Source organism: Salvelinus namaycush, chromosome 6, assembly GCF_016432855.1.
Source record: "Salvelinus namaycush isolate Seneca chromosome 6, SaNama_1.0, whole genome shotgun sequence".
Lineage (NCBI taxonomy): Eukaryota > Metazoa > Chordata > Actinopteri > Salmoniformes > Salmonidae > Salvelinus > Salvelinus namaycush.
Window position 1 is genome coordinate 38,987,275 of NC_052312.1, and position 17,843 is coordinate 39,005,117.

Sequence of the window (17,843 nt, forward strand, 5' to 3'; positions counted from 1 at the left end):
GTAGAGATAAAAAATGTTGGTGTAGAGAGAAACGTGGAGGTAATCTACCAAACTTGTCTAGAAGGCCAGCATCCCTGATTCGCCTCTTCACTGTTGACATTGAGACTGGTGTTTTGCGGGTACTATTTAATGAAGGTGCCAGTTGAGGACTTTTGAGGTGTCTGTTTCTCAAACTAGACACTCTAATGTACTTGTCCTCTTGCTCAGTTGTGCACCGGGGCCTCCCACTCCTCTTTCTATTCTGGTTAGAGCCAGTTTGTGCTGTTCTGTGAAGGGAGTAGTACACAGTGTTGTACGAGATCTTCAGTTTCTTGGCAATTTCTCGCATGGAATAGCCTTCATTTCTCAGAACAAGAATAGACTGACAAGTTTCAGAAGAAAGTGCTTTGTTTCTGGCCATTTTGAGCCTGTAATCGAACCCACAAATGCTGATGCTCCAGATACTCAACTAGTCTAAAGAAGGCCCGTTTTATTGCTTCTTTAAATCAGAACAACAGTTTTCAGCTGTGCTAACATAATTGCAAAAGCGTTTTTCTTATGATCAATTAAACTTTTAAAATTATGAACTTGGCTTAGCTAACACAACGTGCCATTGGAACACAGGAATTATGGTTTCTGATAATGGGCCTCTGTATGCCTATGTAGATATTCCATTCAAAATCAGCAATAAATAGTCATTTGCAACATTAACAATGTCTACACTGTATTTCTGATCAATTTGATGTTATTTTAATGGACAAAAAATTAGATTTTCTTACATAAACAAGGACATTTCTAAGTGACCCCAAACATTTGAATGGTAGTGTAAATGGGGAAGAAATATTATTAAATCACACACACACACACACACACACACACACACACACACACACACACACACACACACACACACACACACACACACACACACACACACACACACACACAGCACCTGTGGTAGGATTACACCAGGACAAATTGAGTTAAAGACCCTTGCAGTGGGTTGTGTTGAAACAGAGCTTACCAGAACTATCATGAGAACCCAGCACCTCTACATAACAATACCAGAACTCTCATTAGAACCCAGCACCTCTACACAACAATACCAGAACTATCATGAGAACCCAGCACCTCTACACAACACTACCAGAACTATCATGAGAACCCAGCACCTCTACACAACAATACCAGAACTCTCATGAGACACTAGCACCTCTACACAACACTACCAGAACTATCATGAGAACCCAGCACCTCTACACAACAATACCAGAACTCTCATTAGAACCCAGCACCTCTACACAACAATACCAGAACTCTCATTAGAACCCAGCACCTCTACACAACACTACCACTACCAGAACTATCATGAGAACCCAGCACCTCTACACAACAATACCAGAACTATCATGAGAACCCAGCACCTCTACATAACAATACCAGAACTCTCATGAGAACCCAGCACCTCTACACAACAATACCAGAACTATCACGAGACCCCAGCACCTCTACACAACAATACCAGAACTATCACGAGACCCCAGCACCTCTACACAACACTACCAGAACTATCATGAGAACCCAGCACCTCTACACAACAATACCAGAACTCTCATGAGAACCCAGCACCTCTACACAACACTACCAGAACTATCACGAGACCCCAGCACCTCTACACAACAATACCAGAACTATCACGAGACCCCAGCACCTCTACACAACAATACCAGAACTATCATGAGAACCCAGCACCTCTACACAACAATACCAGAACTCTCATGAGAACCCAGCACCTCTACACAACAATACCAGAACTATCATGAGAACCCAGCACCTCTACATAACACTACCAGAACTCTCATGAGACCCCAGCACCTCTACACAACACTACCAGAACTATCATGAGAACCCAGCACCTCTACACAACACTACCAGAACTATCATGAGAACCCAGCACCTCTACACAACACTACCAGAACTATCATGAGAACCCAGCACCTCTACACAACAATACCAGAACTCTCATGAGAACCCAGTACCTCTACACAACACTACCAGAACTATCATGAGACCCCAGCACCTCTACACAACAATACCAGAACTATCACGAGACCCCAGCACCTCTACACAACAATACCAGAACTATCACGAGACCCCAGCACCTCTACACAACACTACCAGAACTATCATGAGACCCCAGCACCTCTACACAACACTACCAGAACTATCACGAGAACCCAGCACCTCTACACAACACTACCAGAACTATCATGAGACCCCAGCACCTCTACACAACACTACCAGAACTATCATGAGACCCCAGCACCCCACAGAACAATATCAGAACTATCATGAGAACCCAGCACCTCTACATAACAATACCAGAACTCTCATGAGACCCCAGCACCTCTACACAACACTACCAGAACTATCATGAGAACCCAGTACCTCTACACAACAATACCAGAACTCTCATGAGAACCCAGTACCTCTACACAACAATACCAGAACTCTCATGAGAACCCAGTACCTCTACACAACACTACCAGAACTATCATGAGACCCCAGCACCCCACAGAACAATATCAGAACTATCATGAGAACCCAGCACCTCTACATAACAATACCAGAACTCTCATGAGAACCCAGCACCTCTACACAACACTACCAGAACTCTCATGAGAACCCAGTACCTCTACACAACACTACCAGAACTATCATGAGAACCCAGTACCTCTACACAACAATACCAGAACTCTCATGAGAACCCAGCACCTCTACACAACAATACCAGAACTCTCATGAGAACCCAGCACCTCTACACAACAATACTAGATAAGAGCTGTAGGGGGAGTAAGAGAGAACCACCTCATGCCTAAACCTCATCACTCCCTCCTTGACAACGATCTCCAATCGCTTATCGACTGTGTCAGGGGTGCTATGCACAACAAATTCATTGTGTGGGAACATGGAGCAGAATGCCAGAATTCCAAGAGCTGTGATAAATGTGGCCGCTTCGGTTACTGATTATTATGGGGTTTTGGAGGAGAAGCCGTCACCAAGAACCACATCAAAGCAGGCAAGTGCTTGGCAAGAATTAGATTGACAGTCTGCTGTGATACTCAGTTTTAAGGGCAAAAACAGCGACAGAAGCATATATTAACCCAATCAAATGAACGCATGGCATACCTAAATGTGCTAAATAGCTTTTATTTATTTGATCTGTTTTGAGACGTAGTTTTATCTATTCTTGGTGACATGATTCCAAGTAGTGGTAGTGTGTTAATTTAATATCAGGCTGATCTCATGAGTTCATGCAGGCTGTTAAAGTATTGTTTGTTATGGGTTAGGCACTACCCTCCTCATACTGTGTAATTGGCTGTCGGATACACTGAGGCATCCCATTCCCTGACTAACACATAGGAAACTAACACACACTCAAGCACGCAAGCGCACACAACGTTGGCATCATCACCCCTCTCCCCTCTCACTGTCAAAGCCAGGCTCCCTAGCCATTATATATGCTATATCAGTCTGTCAAAACTCTATGGATGGACAGGGAAGTATTTCAACCCTCCCTTCCACCTCCCCACTAAAAGTGGGTGGGCCACATTTCTAAAATCCTACCTCACTATCAGCCCCTGGGGAGTAGGGATTCTAGATCTAGTGTTCTGTGGGTTGCCCACTTAACATGGCATGGACCCTAACCAGAGAGTTACAGGATTTGTACGTTGCCATGGTCACTAGGTGGCATCATTATCTGGGTAATAGCATCACACTGTGCCTGGCTCTATAGCTCATAAATCAGAACCTCTGAACCCAACATCTGGAGTCTCTGACTGCGTCTCTAAAGCCCTCCCCTCCGTCCTCTTCTCTCCCGCCGCCATGTGTGACAATGAGTAATAGAAATGTTTTCTTTTAAAATCGCTTTTATCTATTACTCCCCTTTTTTTTCGGGCTCACAACATGAACATATTCTTTCAATGGAGTTTCAAAAGGAGGAATTTGGTCCATATGGGCCGTGCTGAGGGGCTGCCAGTGGAATATTTTCCATGGCGGAGCCGGAGCGTGGGTCTGATGCATGGGATACAGGCGCTGGATTACTTCCTCCTCATAATAATAGTGGGTGGGGGGGGGGGGGGGGGGGGGGGGCAAGTCACACCACAAGGCTTCTGGAGAAATTAAGGTTGAGGGTATACTCCACTGAGTCTGTAAACGTTTAATGGCATGGCGGGATGCCAGATTGGGTATTTATTCTTAAACTACTACACAAGGCATTGGTTTAATGGCACGGCGGGATGCCAGATTGGGTATTTACCCTTCATCACTAGAGAAGGCATTGGTTTAATAGCACGGCAGGTTGCCAAATTGGGATTTTATCCTTCCTCGCTAGAGAAGGCATTGGTTTAGTAGCCTACGTAGTCCCAGATCTGTTTGTGCATGACGATGTTTGGGATGACAATGACCATAGGAGCAACACAGCGCAAACAGATCTGGGACCAGGCTATTGGTTTAATATATGAGCAACACATGGAGATGTTTAGGCCATCGGTCCCCTTTGCCAGAATGGAGTGATCTGAAGTGAGAATATATGGGTGACATCTCAAAAAAAAAAATGATGCAGTTGATAAGAGTTAAAGGCAGCGGTGTTCATTCTCTCCAACTCAGCTGATATCAATAACACTTCATATCACCTCACAGGAGTTTGGAATCCAAACCAGGTTGGCTGGAAGACCACAACTCAACCGTGACCGAGCAGCCAAGGTCTGACCCAAGGTCTTTAAACAGAAAGGGTTCCCCATAAGGACTTTGATGAAAGGCCGATGTCGACCATCTCCTCTTCTTCCTCCTTGCCATTGTCAGGACATTGACTACTATGACACCTACGAGCAGCACACCAGTCATTTAAGAGACTGTACAATGCTGCCACCTGGTGAGTAAAAACAAATCCAACCAATATTGTCTCTCTTTAATTTCAAGAATAGGGCCCTGACAGATAATGAAGCTAGAGAAGCGACAACTATAATGGAGATAGTCCAGGAGGATCTCACAGCTCTGAGGGGACAGAGGGGTCCTGTCTTTGGTACAGGTTCTTCTGAAGGAACTCCAGGATCCTCCTCCATTTGGACTTCCCTCCCCACAACATGATCACTGCAACAACACATCACAGTTTAACACTAGGGTAAAAATACTAATGAAAATCAATCCCTTTCAGAGACTTGTAATGTAATGTGTAATGTCTAGTGATACTATCGACTGGTTCCTTGATCTAGCCGTACAGTAAGTCAGAGCAGATGAGAGATGCTCTGTAAAATCCCTCACCTTTGACCCTGTTCTTGGTGTAAAGCCTAAGGAAGGTGCTGGAGCGGAAGTGAGGAGAGTAGAAAGGTTTGATCAGGTGACCAGCCCCAGGGTAGGACACAGTTGTCAGCAGGTGACCGTTCCCTGCCCTCTCCAACATACTGTACTGCGCATCTGTGCATAGAGGTCAGAGGTCAGGTGATATCTGGGATAGGCCTTTTAGTGTGCCAACTTATACTGTAATCAATATAGGTCTATGTATGCATTATCAGGTAGTGGCAGGTAGCCTAGTGGTTAAGAGTGTTGGGCCATTAACTGAAAGGTTGCTGGTTTGAATCCCTGAGGTGACTAGGTGAAAAATATGTCTTGAGCAAGGCACTTAACACTAATTGCTCCTGTATGTTGCTCTGGACAAGAGTGTCTACTAAATAACTCAAATGTGCAGTACTTACATCCTGCAGTGGCACAGTTCTGGTCAGCTTCTCCAATGACCATCAGTAATGGACACTTTAACCTCCTGACCTATGGGGTGAAAAAAGAGGCCCAAACACATGTCAGTTCCTCACTGTACAAATACATACAGTATAGTGTGCATACAATGCAGTCTGAAAGATGTCATCACCTCTACTTTAGGACCACTCTCAGTGATGGGCTGGATCATGTCTCTCCAGATCAAATGGTTGTTCTCATCAAAGTGCATCTTGTGCATATTTCTAGAGATTTTAGCAAAATACAACTATAATTTCAGTGCATTCCAAATTTGGTAATTTACCATTGCTTTAGAATAGGTTAAAACACACTCACGTGTTGTACTTGTCAGCTATTGACACAAGGGACAATTTGAAAGGGAAAACATGGCTGTCACTTATACACACCATACATCTGGGCTGAATTATCAAAACATATGTTGGAAAATAGGGTTGTGTCTACAGAGCACCTGTAAAATAATTGTTTAGTGTTACAGAGAGAAAAGAAACAGTCAACTATGTAGAGAGAGCTAACTGAAAATAATTCAGAATTCATACTGGAGCAGAGGCATATCTTATGTAATTTGGTGTGTGTGTGTGTGTGTGTGTGTGTGTGTGTGTGTGTGTGTGTGTGTACCGGAGTCCTGTTTCACTGCCAGACACTGGCCTCGTGATCCACAGTAAGCCCATGGACTCGAAGCCCACATAAGAACCGCTGAAACGGATGTCCTCAGCAACTTCACACACGATACAGTACAATAACACAACTCAGTTGCTTTACTATAGCAATTTGTACAGTTGATAAACAAGTCAAAATACTGTACTTTAAAAAAATAAATTGCATGAAGTATAAGAACCATAAATAGTAACATCTGGCAAAACAACAAGTAGGAACCCAAGCCCAAAAACATAGTTGTTCTTGCCTTTGACCATCCCCGTTTCATCACTGGCATAATGGCCGAACGCATCCCATCAGAGCGCTGAAAGGAACGAAGGGTCATCTTATTTTTTGGGGAAAAACATTCTTCACCACAATCTGTAGTTTCTCATCAATGAGGGCTCTAGTGGGCTCTACCAGGAGCATGGGGCATGGACTCACCCCTGCCATTATGTGTGACCACCAGGAGAGCTAGACATCCTCCCTGCAGGCTAGAGCAGCTAAAATCCTCTACTTCCAAAATAAAAACTGGTTGAGACTGAGGCAAATCCCTCTCCACGTTTTTTGCAAATGTGAGTGAACATTCTATAGCCATATCCCTCATTTGCACATATTCATAACAAGGCCATATCAAAAGAGGACCATAGTGCTCTCCAAAAAGTATTGTTGGTGCGTAAAACCTGTGAATCCGTCCTGCATCAGGATAGGTTGGATCATAACATGGTCATAACATGGTACAGTTAAAAACATATATATTGATCATTATTTTATTATAATATCAATTAGAGAAATAAGCTGAGCAAATTGATAGCCCTGTCTTCATCCAAAGCAATGTTACAGTTCAATACAATATTTCTGCACCTCATAGGACAACTTTTTCATGAAGCTCCCTTTCGCCATGGGACTGTGCTGGGGAAAGATTATGTGATTGTGATAAACAGCTGACAGAAGATTTGATAAAGACCTGGTATGAATCACGATGACAGAGTGACTGATAAAATATTTAAAATGTTTGATTACGTCTGAAGTCCTGGAACAAGGCGGAATCCGGTAGATAGAACATGAACAAGATATAGTTCACATCCCTCCTTTTCCCACATCCTCCTTTCAATATGATTAGATCATATCATTTGATCATAACCAAACACATTACATTATCAGAACAGCCATTTTGATAATACAATACAACTCAATAGAAAACATCCTTCAAATTCTCTGCTAAAAAGTGACTTGTGTTACAGTATAAAATGATCAGTATATTACAGTATCTAAAAGAATGTGTCCACATGTCCATAACACTAGTTGTGCTGAGGTGTCCTGGGTGGGGGCGTCAGATCTTCTTGTATGGCCCTGAACAGCTGCAGCAGGGCGTCTCCCCACAGTGCCTTTTGGTGTTGGGAGGTGGTATGAGCCAGAGTCTGGGCAGTGTACACCATAGTGAGCACTGTGCGCTCAAAGTCCTCCCTGCTCAGGGCACCTCTGCGCTGGGACAGGTGGGAGGTCAGACGTCTGATCTCGGATAGTCTCTTGGGCAGGACGTCCTCACAGATAACCTCCAGCTTTTGGACCCTCCTCAGAGACGCCAGCTCCTTGTCTGGGATCACGAAGGGCTTGTCCTCACCCTCGATCTGCAGGCCTGCCAGCAGGATCTAGAAGACAGACACAGTTGTATCAGATTCTTTACAGGTTCTATCAGATCCACTTTTCATATGTCCATCTGTCATCTCAATACCTTCATGTTCTGAGATTGTTTGATTGATTTAATCAATTGACTGATTGAATGATTCGATCAACAGAGCAATTTCCCAACAGTCATGGTGAAACTCACCTCATGCACCACCGATGGTATAACTGGAATACAAGTCAAGCTCTTACCACCAGGGGGTATACAATACATAAAAAATATGTTTGCTGCCTTATTCCTCTGTTGAATCGGACTAAACACTCAATAATTAAGACCTTAAAAATACGTTTCTGTTCCTTCCATGGATAGAGGGACAGTTTACCTTGAGTAACCTGACTCCCGTTGGCATGTATTCATGGATGCCAAGGGAAGCCAGGCTTCCCCAAAAAATTGTCAGAGAAAAAAAGTGTAATTTTTAAAAATCTTTTGTCTCGGTCTTTGAGAATTTTATTTCAGTTCGCAAGAGGCGGAATGTATCTCACCGGAGAAAGCATTAGAGCGAGTGAAACTGCGCCCCTTTCTCTCTGTATATGTAGGCCATCTATCTGATGATGTCTGGTCAAAAATTGTTTGGCATTTGGCCTCCCTTGATAAAAATGATAAAATATTAGCCAATCAGTGTTGAGCTAAACTGTTAATGGTCTTGGCACACCAAAAGAAAGTGTCAGGGGAAGCCAGTTTGGATTTGGCTTCACTTCTATCACATTGAGACCCAAACATCATTGACAAAAAACAACTTCAATTGTTACATTTCATTGTGTTGTCCTCCGGTGGACTTGTTTTACATCATATATTCATCATACTGGCGAATTATTATAACCGCGATTCTGATCCAATGATAAATTCATACATTGTGCCCTTGACCTGAGAGGATGGAAGTTCAATATGTAGCTAGATGTAGAAGGCTAATGTTAACTAGCTAACGTTGACCATGAAAGGAAGTTAGGCTAGCGAGTAAGCATTTTAGCCAGGTAGCCTAGGACAACGAAAAAAAAAGCATGTACTGTATAGACCGTTTCGTCAACATGAAAGAGAGGATGGCATTGGCGTTTCTCTACAAGTAGGGTGAGTCAATGTGTTTTTTCTACTTGCATGCATGTACAAGCGCGCACGCACACACAGAGAGAGAGAAATCAGAACCATGGGAAGCCACATCATATTTAGCTTACTATGGAAGACCAGGGGGTTTGGTCAAGACGTTGACACAGATCAGACACGGACAGAGTAGGATAAACTCGGTTTCAAGGGTGTTTATTTAAATAATACATCTTTTTTTTTAAATCCCCTATGAGACCCTCTCCGGGATACCGTCTTCTGGGCTCCGGGTCTTGCTGTATTGGGATCACAACTGCACTCACTCCTGTTCCCTCTGTAACCGTCCCCAACTATACGGGAGTCCTTTCTTCCCCACTCTCTCCCTGTGTGCTGCCCTTCTGGCAGCTTTATGGGCCTTGCACAGCTTGTGACCAATCAGCCCTTGATTACTCACCAACTCCCAATCAGCGCCAATTAGTCCTGGCCGGAGAACCCGTCGAGACCTGGCACACCCAGCATATGGAGCCATCGCCTCGACGAGTCTCCCCCTGGTGGCTGACCTGCTGTACGCCACATTACGTTGATTGGACTAGATTGTTTTTGGTGTATTTTAGTTGTCACTGTAATAGACTAAGCATAGGTGATTTGATAATGTTGAAATGTTGAAGATGAAATGGTGCTGGAATAGTGGAGGCAGCTCCAGTTTTCTTTGTGACTTGCAGTAACTCTCCGTGGTTCTAAATAAATAGTTGTTAAGTAGTCTGAAAATTCCAGAAACATTCTTTTGCTTGACCATGCTGTAGTTCATGTAACTGTTGGTTACATTCAATATGCTTTGTGGACTTCACCGCATAGAGGATGCTCTCCGGTTTTGTGATGAAACAAATGTGTGGTTGAATTTATTCTGCCACTGTGTCTTCTTATTGACTCGGCCTTAGGCCTATATATCAATATATCACGGTGGCAAGGCATATGAACTAACAGGTCATAGAGCAACCAAATAAATTCTCACAACACATAGGTTGTAATATGGCTTTTTTTCCTGGCTTGGTTTCCCCAGTGATTTTACCCACACACTGATACTGATGACGACTGCTGCCTAAGGCTTCAGCTTCCCTTTCCCAGTAGGTCAAAACTACGTTCCTGCTCCAACCATGACTCTCGTTGCCCAAGTTCAACTGTATGAAATTCAGAAAGTTTGAACCCATGAGGACTGTTCACTTTGCCTACAGCTTCTCTGCCTCTGCCCTTCCCACCTCCAACCTCCATTTCCCTGCAGCACGACGAGCGGTAGTACCCACAAGATTCACATCAAACAGGAAATGTTTCAGCTCTTCAATTAGTAGGAGAAGAGGAGTCAAACATTCAATTCGTCTTTAACTTTCACTTCTCTCTCTGAATGGAACTCTGAGGGATACACACACCTACACACATAGGCCCACTGCTGAAGACAAGAGCTCTCCAACTTTGCTTACTGCACACGCACTTCTTGGTTTCCGTTGTTTGCTCAGCGATGTTCTGAGTTCTGTCATAACAAACAGTAGAAATGTAGCCTCTTCCCATACTGTAATGCCCAATTCCAAATCAACCCTTAGACCCTATGCACTCTCAGATCTCCATAAGTGCAGGGTCTAGGGGTCGATTTGAGATGTGGCACTGACAAGGACTGATAGAAGAGTTTGCTACAGTATGGAGAAAGGGGCCCCTCTGCGACCTACAACTCACTTAAGTAACTAACAGAGTTTCTGAAAGTTAAGAATTCTTCCCAAAAGCACAAGAGATGAGCTTTCAGGTATTTTTGACTTGTTATGCCTAAGATATTTTATTTAGAAGCAATGGCGAATATAAAAGCTTGAGTGGCATTGATTCTGATGCAACATGTTTTTCTGCTACCCCACAAGATTCACAAAGATTCAATAACCTATAACCTCTGTGTCCATGTTTTCCACTTAAACATCAGAGCGGTGGATGGTTGAGCAGTATATGTCCAGACATAATGTTTGCTCCTTGGGCTCCAACATACCAGCTCTAATATGTGTGGATGAATCTGGGTTGTGCCCACAGTGGATATGGTCTCGCTCAACAACGAGAAGAAGCAGGGGCCTCTGGGATATGGAGTTCACTGTCAGAACATTATTAAGTATTAAAGACAAAATGATCTGAGAGGAGGGTCTCTGGATGATTCATTGTGGGTCGGAGAGAAGAGCCAGACTGTTACAGACAGAGCCTGCAATAAAACTTTACGTTTGTGGAAGATTTAACTTTATCTGACAACAATCTTCTTGTTTCCATGTAACATTCACAATGAATTAAATCCCCTTTAAGCTCATTAATGTAATTTAAGCAGAGATGGCTATTTTTGACTCACCTCAAACAGCAGGTTAACATCTTCCACAGAGTTCTGGAAGGTGGGGTTGACCAATGAGTGTGTGCCACGCTTCACTCTAAAAGCTGATGGGTAAAGGGCTGAAGAGAAAGGAGAGAGAAAGTGAGAAGAGGAGAGATAGCATTTTGAGTAGTTGAATGACTCATTAAACCAATGGCAACCAAAAGAAGGCCTGAAATACAATAGATCCAGAATTTCCCGTTGAGCGGGTGAATATGGTTGCCGTTGTTGAGACCAGGAGGTCAGTCAAACTCAGCACACGTTGCAGTATTTACGCAGTGGCATAGGTCTACAGTATACAATATAGTCAAATACATTGACACAGTGGCTATAGGTCATGTAAAATCCTACACTTACTGCATACTGTAAACATGTCTACGTAGGTTAAACTATCTAGCCCCAGGTTTGTGGGAGACAACCAGGGTGTAAACTGCAGCAGATGTCCCTATGTGAAACCAGGTGAAAACCTTTAAACCTCTGACACCGGTAATCTCAGGTATGTCCCACGTTATATATGCCCCCTCTTTTCAAAGAGCCAGGTGTGTCTATAGGGCTTGGCTATAGGGCGGTCAGATTTCAAAGTGTCAGGGCATATGTGCCGCAGCAGGCCTGAGAGTTCAGGAGCTGTGGTCTGCTCCTTATAAAAGCCCCCTCTCTCAGCCTTCAGGACCGCAGACTAAGGCAGCTCTGTCATTTATAAGGGGAGCTAACCAGGAGCAGAAGCAGAGAAACACCTGGACACAAGCTTACCAACTGGGTTCCAACCTTGGTCTCTTGCATACCACAAGACTGCTGAGCTAAAGGCAGCTCCTGAGCTAAATGCAGCTAAGGCAGGTATTCTGATCTCAGATGAGGCCATTCACTGAATCACCTCCTTCACACCTATTCTTCGACCTGTAAGGGAGATGTGGTAGTTATTATATCTACAAAGGACTCGTCTAATTTCTCAAAAATGACCTAGGCCTGATTAACATTAAGTGAGATAATGGGGCTTTGAGCGGCTTCTTTCAACAGTGTTTTCTCTGTATTACTCTGAGCTTCTTAACAGTGAGGGGATGATTTGAGGCACAGTAGTGACATGGTAATACCCTTCACCAGTCTGAGAGACAGCTACAGTACATAGAGACATTCTTGTGGTCAAGTATTTGACCTCAACAGAAAAATATGACACGTTGAGAAATGTTGTTAACATAACCTAGAGATGACCCAGCCCAACCCAAAGAAAGTTTGTTGCAACAGCATCTCTCCCTCAATACCTTATTTGTTTTCTTTTCCATTACAGCCCTGAATACCTGGCAGGAACTCTGACTGTGTGTTGAAAGTACAGGACCATGTGCTTTTGGGTTGAAGGGTCAGGTACAGACAGACAACGCCCAAATAAGAAGCTTGATTGGAAGTCGGAGCATGTATGAAATGGACACAAACAGACCATCGATCATGCAGTGCTTCAGTCTGTCTGAGGAATGCCTGGGCCCTGGACAGAACAGAAAGGTCATGGTAGGAACACAGCGTGACTAGCGGTAAAATAAGTTGTCCTCTCAACAGTTCAGAGTTCAATGCGGTTGTAACTTAGCTTTATGAAACACAACACACAGGGCTACTGTTTATCCATACCTTACACCATAGCTTACTCATTCTCTCATAGATACAACACCTGTCAGAGAGTGACATTCTTTCTGAGCTTGGTTAGTTCCCTACTACTGTAGAACGTGCTCTTGTTACTAATCTAAGCCAGATATCCAATCACTGCTGTTTGAGCCAAGAGAAATATAGGCTCACTGAGCTTAATGAGGGTCATAGTTTAAACATTGGCCCTCTCAATGGAAACTGATCAGGAATAAGCTTCTGGTCAACTGACACCCAGCACAATTCCACTGTTCTCAGACTGTACTCCATATGGATTCTGATCCAGGATCAGCTCTTGTTATTCCCAGTCCCCCTCCACTGTACTCCTAACCGTCCGGCCACCAAGGCCTCACACTGTCGATGGGACAACACTTGCCACATTCTCCCCATTCAGAAACAGGGTTAAAGAAGCAGCGTTGGAATGTATAAGCATACAGAACACACCCATAGGGACAACAACTTTTATTGGCACAGAGCCAGTGTGAACAGTGAGGTTACGAGGTCTATGAGGTTCATTTCCATGCTTCATTTTCCATGAATCATTTGATGTTAAGGCGATGCTGTACCACTGTGGAGATATTAGCTCCAAAATGGCTGCTCCAACCAGCCAGCAATTTGTATGGGTTTACCCAGTAGTTGCACAGGTGCCATACATACAGCAGCTGCGAGGAATGCCAGACACTGCCGTCATAATTTTCACCTAGATTTGGGCTGATATGTGCTACTGTGCATCCAAGTGAGATACTCATCCAGTATGTACTGGAAAGCCTAAGCCCCAATGTTGACTTCCATCCAGGAGCACATCCTTTCCTGATGCCTTCCAGTCTGCATCTATAAGTGGAGGTAGGTGGAGCTGGAATTCCACACACAGATGATGAGTTGAGTCCACTGTGTTAAGCTCGAGTCAGAAGTGAAGAACAGGAGGGAACCTTCTTTTCACCTCAGCAGAACAACAGCAACACAAAGAAACATATACGTGCAATGCCCATGTGATGTGTAACCTTGCCTGAGACCTGAAGACTTGTGTAATGCCTAGGCTTTAGCTCAGCGGGCCAACACAGTCATCTGATGCACAGTAGACTCGGTTTCCGAATCTAGCCGATCACATATGGAATAAGTGGTTGCTGGTTTAAAGTGGATGATCCACCTCTGAAAGCAGATCTCAGTTTTCAAAGCTAGAAGAAACCAATCATCGCTCGTGCTTCTCGGCCCACTGTAGCGCTAGACTAAATAATCAGTGTTTGCTAGGACACTGTCCCCTGTGTCCTCACAGACAAGCAGGGAACTTGTAATCTCCCTCTAAGCACATGCAATGAGCCAGGGGAAAACACAAAGCCATTCATTACAAGCAGTGCTAAATGGTCTTGGCTGGAATTGTGTCGTGACTAGAGAAAAGCAGGCAAACCAGAGGTCACTGTACTCCAGGTTTACAGTAATGGTTATTTGGATTAAAGTCAGAGCCAAAACCAAAGTCAGGAACATTTGCCATACTACAACTGATGAATGATGTTTGCTTAACCAGTTGACATATTTGCATTGTGATGTCTAAAGTGATATTTTCCACAGAATGCACACACACTGGAGCAAGCTAAGTATATGTCCTAATTAGAACTTTCCCAGTGGACCGAAGACCTGAGAGCTCCAAATATGGGGCAAGATATGTCTCAATATTGAAGGGATAACAATATATCAAGTCAGATATGCAGATGTTCTTCCAAGCTGCTGCAGTCAAAACAGCTGGGGAAGAATTTGGCAGCAGTCAGAGGGACACAGTGGACCAGAGACAGTCACATGGGCCAGAGACAGTCACATGGGCTACACTTACAGTTTGTCCCCAATTCTAAATCACTGTCTGTCCCCTCTATCAAATCATAAATATTCAGATGTGATCTTTAGAAGTGACCTGACGTTCAATAGCCATACAGTAGATAAGCTTAGTACTAGTATGACATGGATGTAATAATATTTTCCTTATGGATACTGAGACACATGACTGATTGACAGACCAGTTTCCCCTCTGGGATTAATAAAGTTTGTGTTATTTTATCTGATCATGTCAGACTCGTATCCACACAGTCACATAATGTACAGTCGTGGCCAAAAGTTTTGAGAATGACACAAATATTAATTTGTCTGCTGCCTCAGTTTGTATGATGGCAATTTGCATATCCTCCAGAATATTATGAAGAGTGATCAGATGAATTGCAATTAATTGCAAAGTCCCTCTTTGCCATGCAAATGAACTGAATCCCCCCAAAACTTTTCCACTGCATTTCAGCCCTGCCACAAAAGGACCAGCTGACATCATGTCAGTGATTCTCTCGTTAACACAGGTGTGAGTGTTGACGAGGACACGGCTGGAGATCACTCTGTCATGCTGATTGAGTTCGAATAACAGACTGGAAGCTTCAAAAGGAGGGTGGTGCTTGGAATCATTGTTCTTCCTCTGTCAGCCATGGTTATCTGCAAGGAAACACATGCCGTCATCATTGCTTTGCACAAAAAGGGCTTCACAGGCAAGGATATTGCTGCCAGTAAGATTGCACCTAAATCAACCATTTATCGGATCATCAAGAACTTCAAGGAGAGCGGTTCAATTGTTGTGAAGAAGGCTTCAGGGCGCCCAAGAAAGTCCAGCAAGCGCCAGCACCGTCTCCTAAAGTTGATTCAGCTGCGGGATCGGGGCATCACCAGTACAGAGTTTGCTCAGGAATGGCAGCATGCAGGTGTGAGTGCATCTGCACACACAGTGAGGCAAAGACTTTTGGAGGATGGCCTGGTGTCAAGAAGGGCAGCAAAGAAGCCACTTCTCTCCAGGAAAAACATCAGGGACAGACTGATATTCTGCAAAAGGTATAGGGATTGGACTGCTGAGGACTGGGGTAAAGTAATTTTCTCTGATGAATACCCTTTCCGATTGTTTGGGGCATCCGGAAAAAAGCTTGTCCGGAGAAGACAAGGTGAGCGCTACCATCAGTCCTGTGTCATGCCAACAGTAAAGCATCCTGAGACCATTCATGTGTGGGGTTGCTTCTCAGCCAAGGGAGTGGGCTCACTCACAATTTTGCCTAAGAACACAGCCATGAATAAAGAATGGTACCAACACATCCTCCGAGATCAACTTCTCCCAACCATCCAGGAACAGTTTGGTGACGAACAATGCCTTTTCCAGCATGATGGAGCACCTTGCCATAAGGCAAAAGTGATAACTAAGTGGCTCGGGGAACAAAACATCGATATTTTGGGTCCATGGCCAGGAAACTCCCCAGACCTTAATCCCATTGAGAACTTGTGGTCAATCCTCAAGAGGCGGGTGGACAAACAAAAACCCACAAATTTCTGACAAACTCCAAGCATTGATTATGCAAGAATGGGCTGCCACCAGTCAGGATGTGGCCCAGAAGTTAATTGACAGCATGCCTGGGCAGATTGCAGAGGTCTTGAAAAAGAAGGGTCAACACTGCAAATATTGACTCTTTGCATCAACTTCATGTAATTGCTAATAAAAGCCTTTGACACGTATGAAATGCTTGTAATTATACTTCAGTATTCCATAGTAACATCTGACAAAAATATCTAAAGACACTGAAGCAGCAAACTTTGTGAAAATGTATATTTGTGTCATTCTCAAAACATTTGGCCACGACTGTATATGGCTGGATCTCATCTGCCAGCAAAGACCTGAGCTAAGTTGCGTTTCCTGAAGCAAGTTCAACATCATGTGACTGTCAGTGATTTACATGTAAATCCACCCTCCTACATTCCTTAATTCGGAGGGACCTATTTTCGTCAGTCAACATTTCCAAGGAACCAAACATTGACGTGTGTGGGAGGGAGGGAAAATGTATGAATGTGGATCCAAATGTTTGGACCCAACTACAAAGAGGCACTTGAAGTTGTTTTTCCCTGGGAACTTTGTTGAAAGATATTCAGAAAATAGCATTTCTCTCCTTTTCATCAACACAATCACATACATACAGGAGCCTAACACCCACAGCCCTGCCAAATCAAACAAAACATTTGTCTTTTCTTCAAAAAAACATTACATTTCATAAAAGTCTGTAAACACATCAGAAAAAAGTCTACATAAAAAAATGTAGCCTACTTAACTCCACCTAAATAATCTATTTGGCAGCAAAACGTTCAGTTATGATAACACACAACGATACTTAATACATAACCATATTGTTTATTTTTTCCTTTGATTCCAAAATGCAGGTCATTACTTCTTATTGCTCTTAGTTCTGAGAACGTCTATACAACAACCATGAACTTTCTATGAACGTGTCTATGTGGACCCCTCAAACTGACCTGAAGTCAGTCTAAGCTCTGTGAGGTGCTCAGGTGTCCTACCTTTCCTCCAGTGTTGAGCAGCAGCCAGATACAGCTGGCAGTAGAACACAGTGATGAGTAGACCCCACTGATGCATCATGCTGACTCTCGGCCCAGCACACACACACTGACACTGCCCTGTCGTCTGTCTGTCTCAATGGGATCTGAATGTGGATCAGTCCCCAGCCAATCACAGCAGCCAGCCAGGTCCCAGCTGGAAAGAGCTGTGTACAAACAATGAGGTAAGAACGCTGACTGGAGCACTGCTAAACCACTTCATATGCAACTGCTTCATCGTTTCCTCTCCACCACTCTGTCTGTTTCTCTCCCTCTCCTCCCCTTCCCTAATCTCTGCCTCCCCCCTCTCTCTCTGTC

The 17,843-nt window shown here is 43.8% G+C and overlaps 1 protein-coding gene across 1 annotated transcript; it reads right to left on the reverse strand.

Annotated features, from left to right (window-relative positions):
- Positions 1-7,281: 7,281 nt before the first annotated feature.
- On the reverse strand, positions 7,282-17,568 carry LOC120049123 (protein FAM180A-like). The gene is made up of 3 exons (XM_038995363.1): positions 17,490-17,568; positions 11,493-11,590; positions 7,282-8,054 (listed from the first exon to the last, which is right to left on the reverse strand). The coding sequence occupies exons 1-3, from the start codon at positions 17,566-17,568 to the stop codon at positions 7,704-7,706; spliced, it is 528 nt and encodes a 175-aa protein (XP_038851291.1). The 3' UTR covers positions 7,282-7,703.
- Between the last annotated feature and the right edge of the window lie 275 nt (positions 17,569-17,843).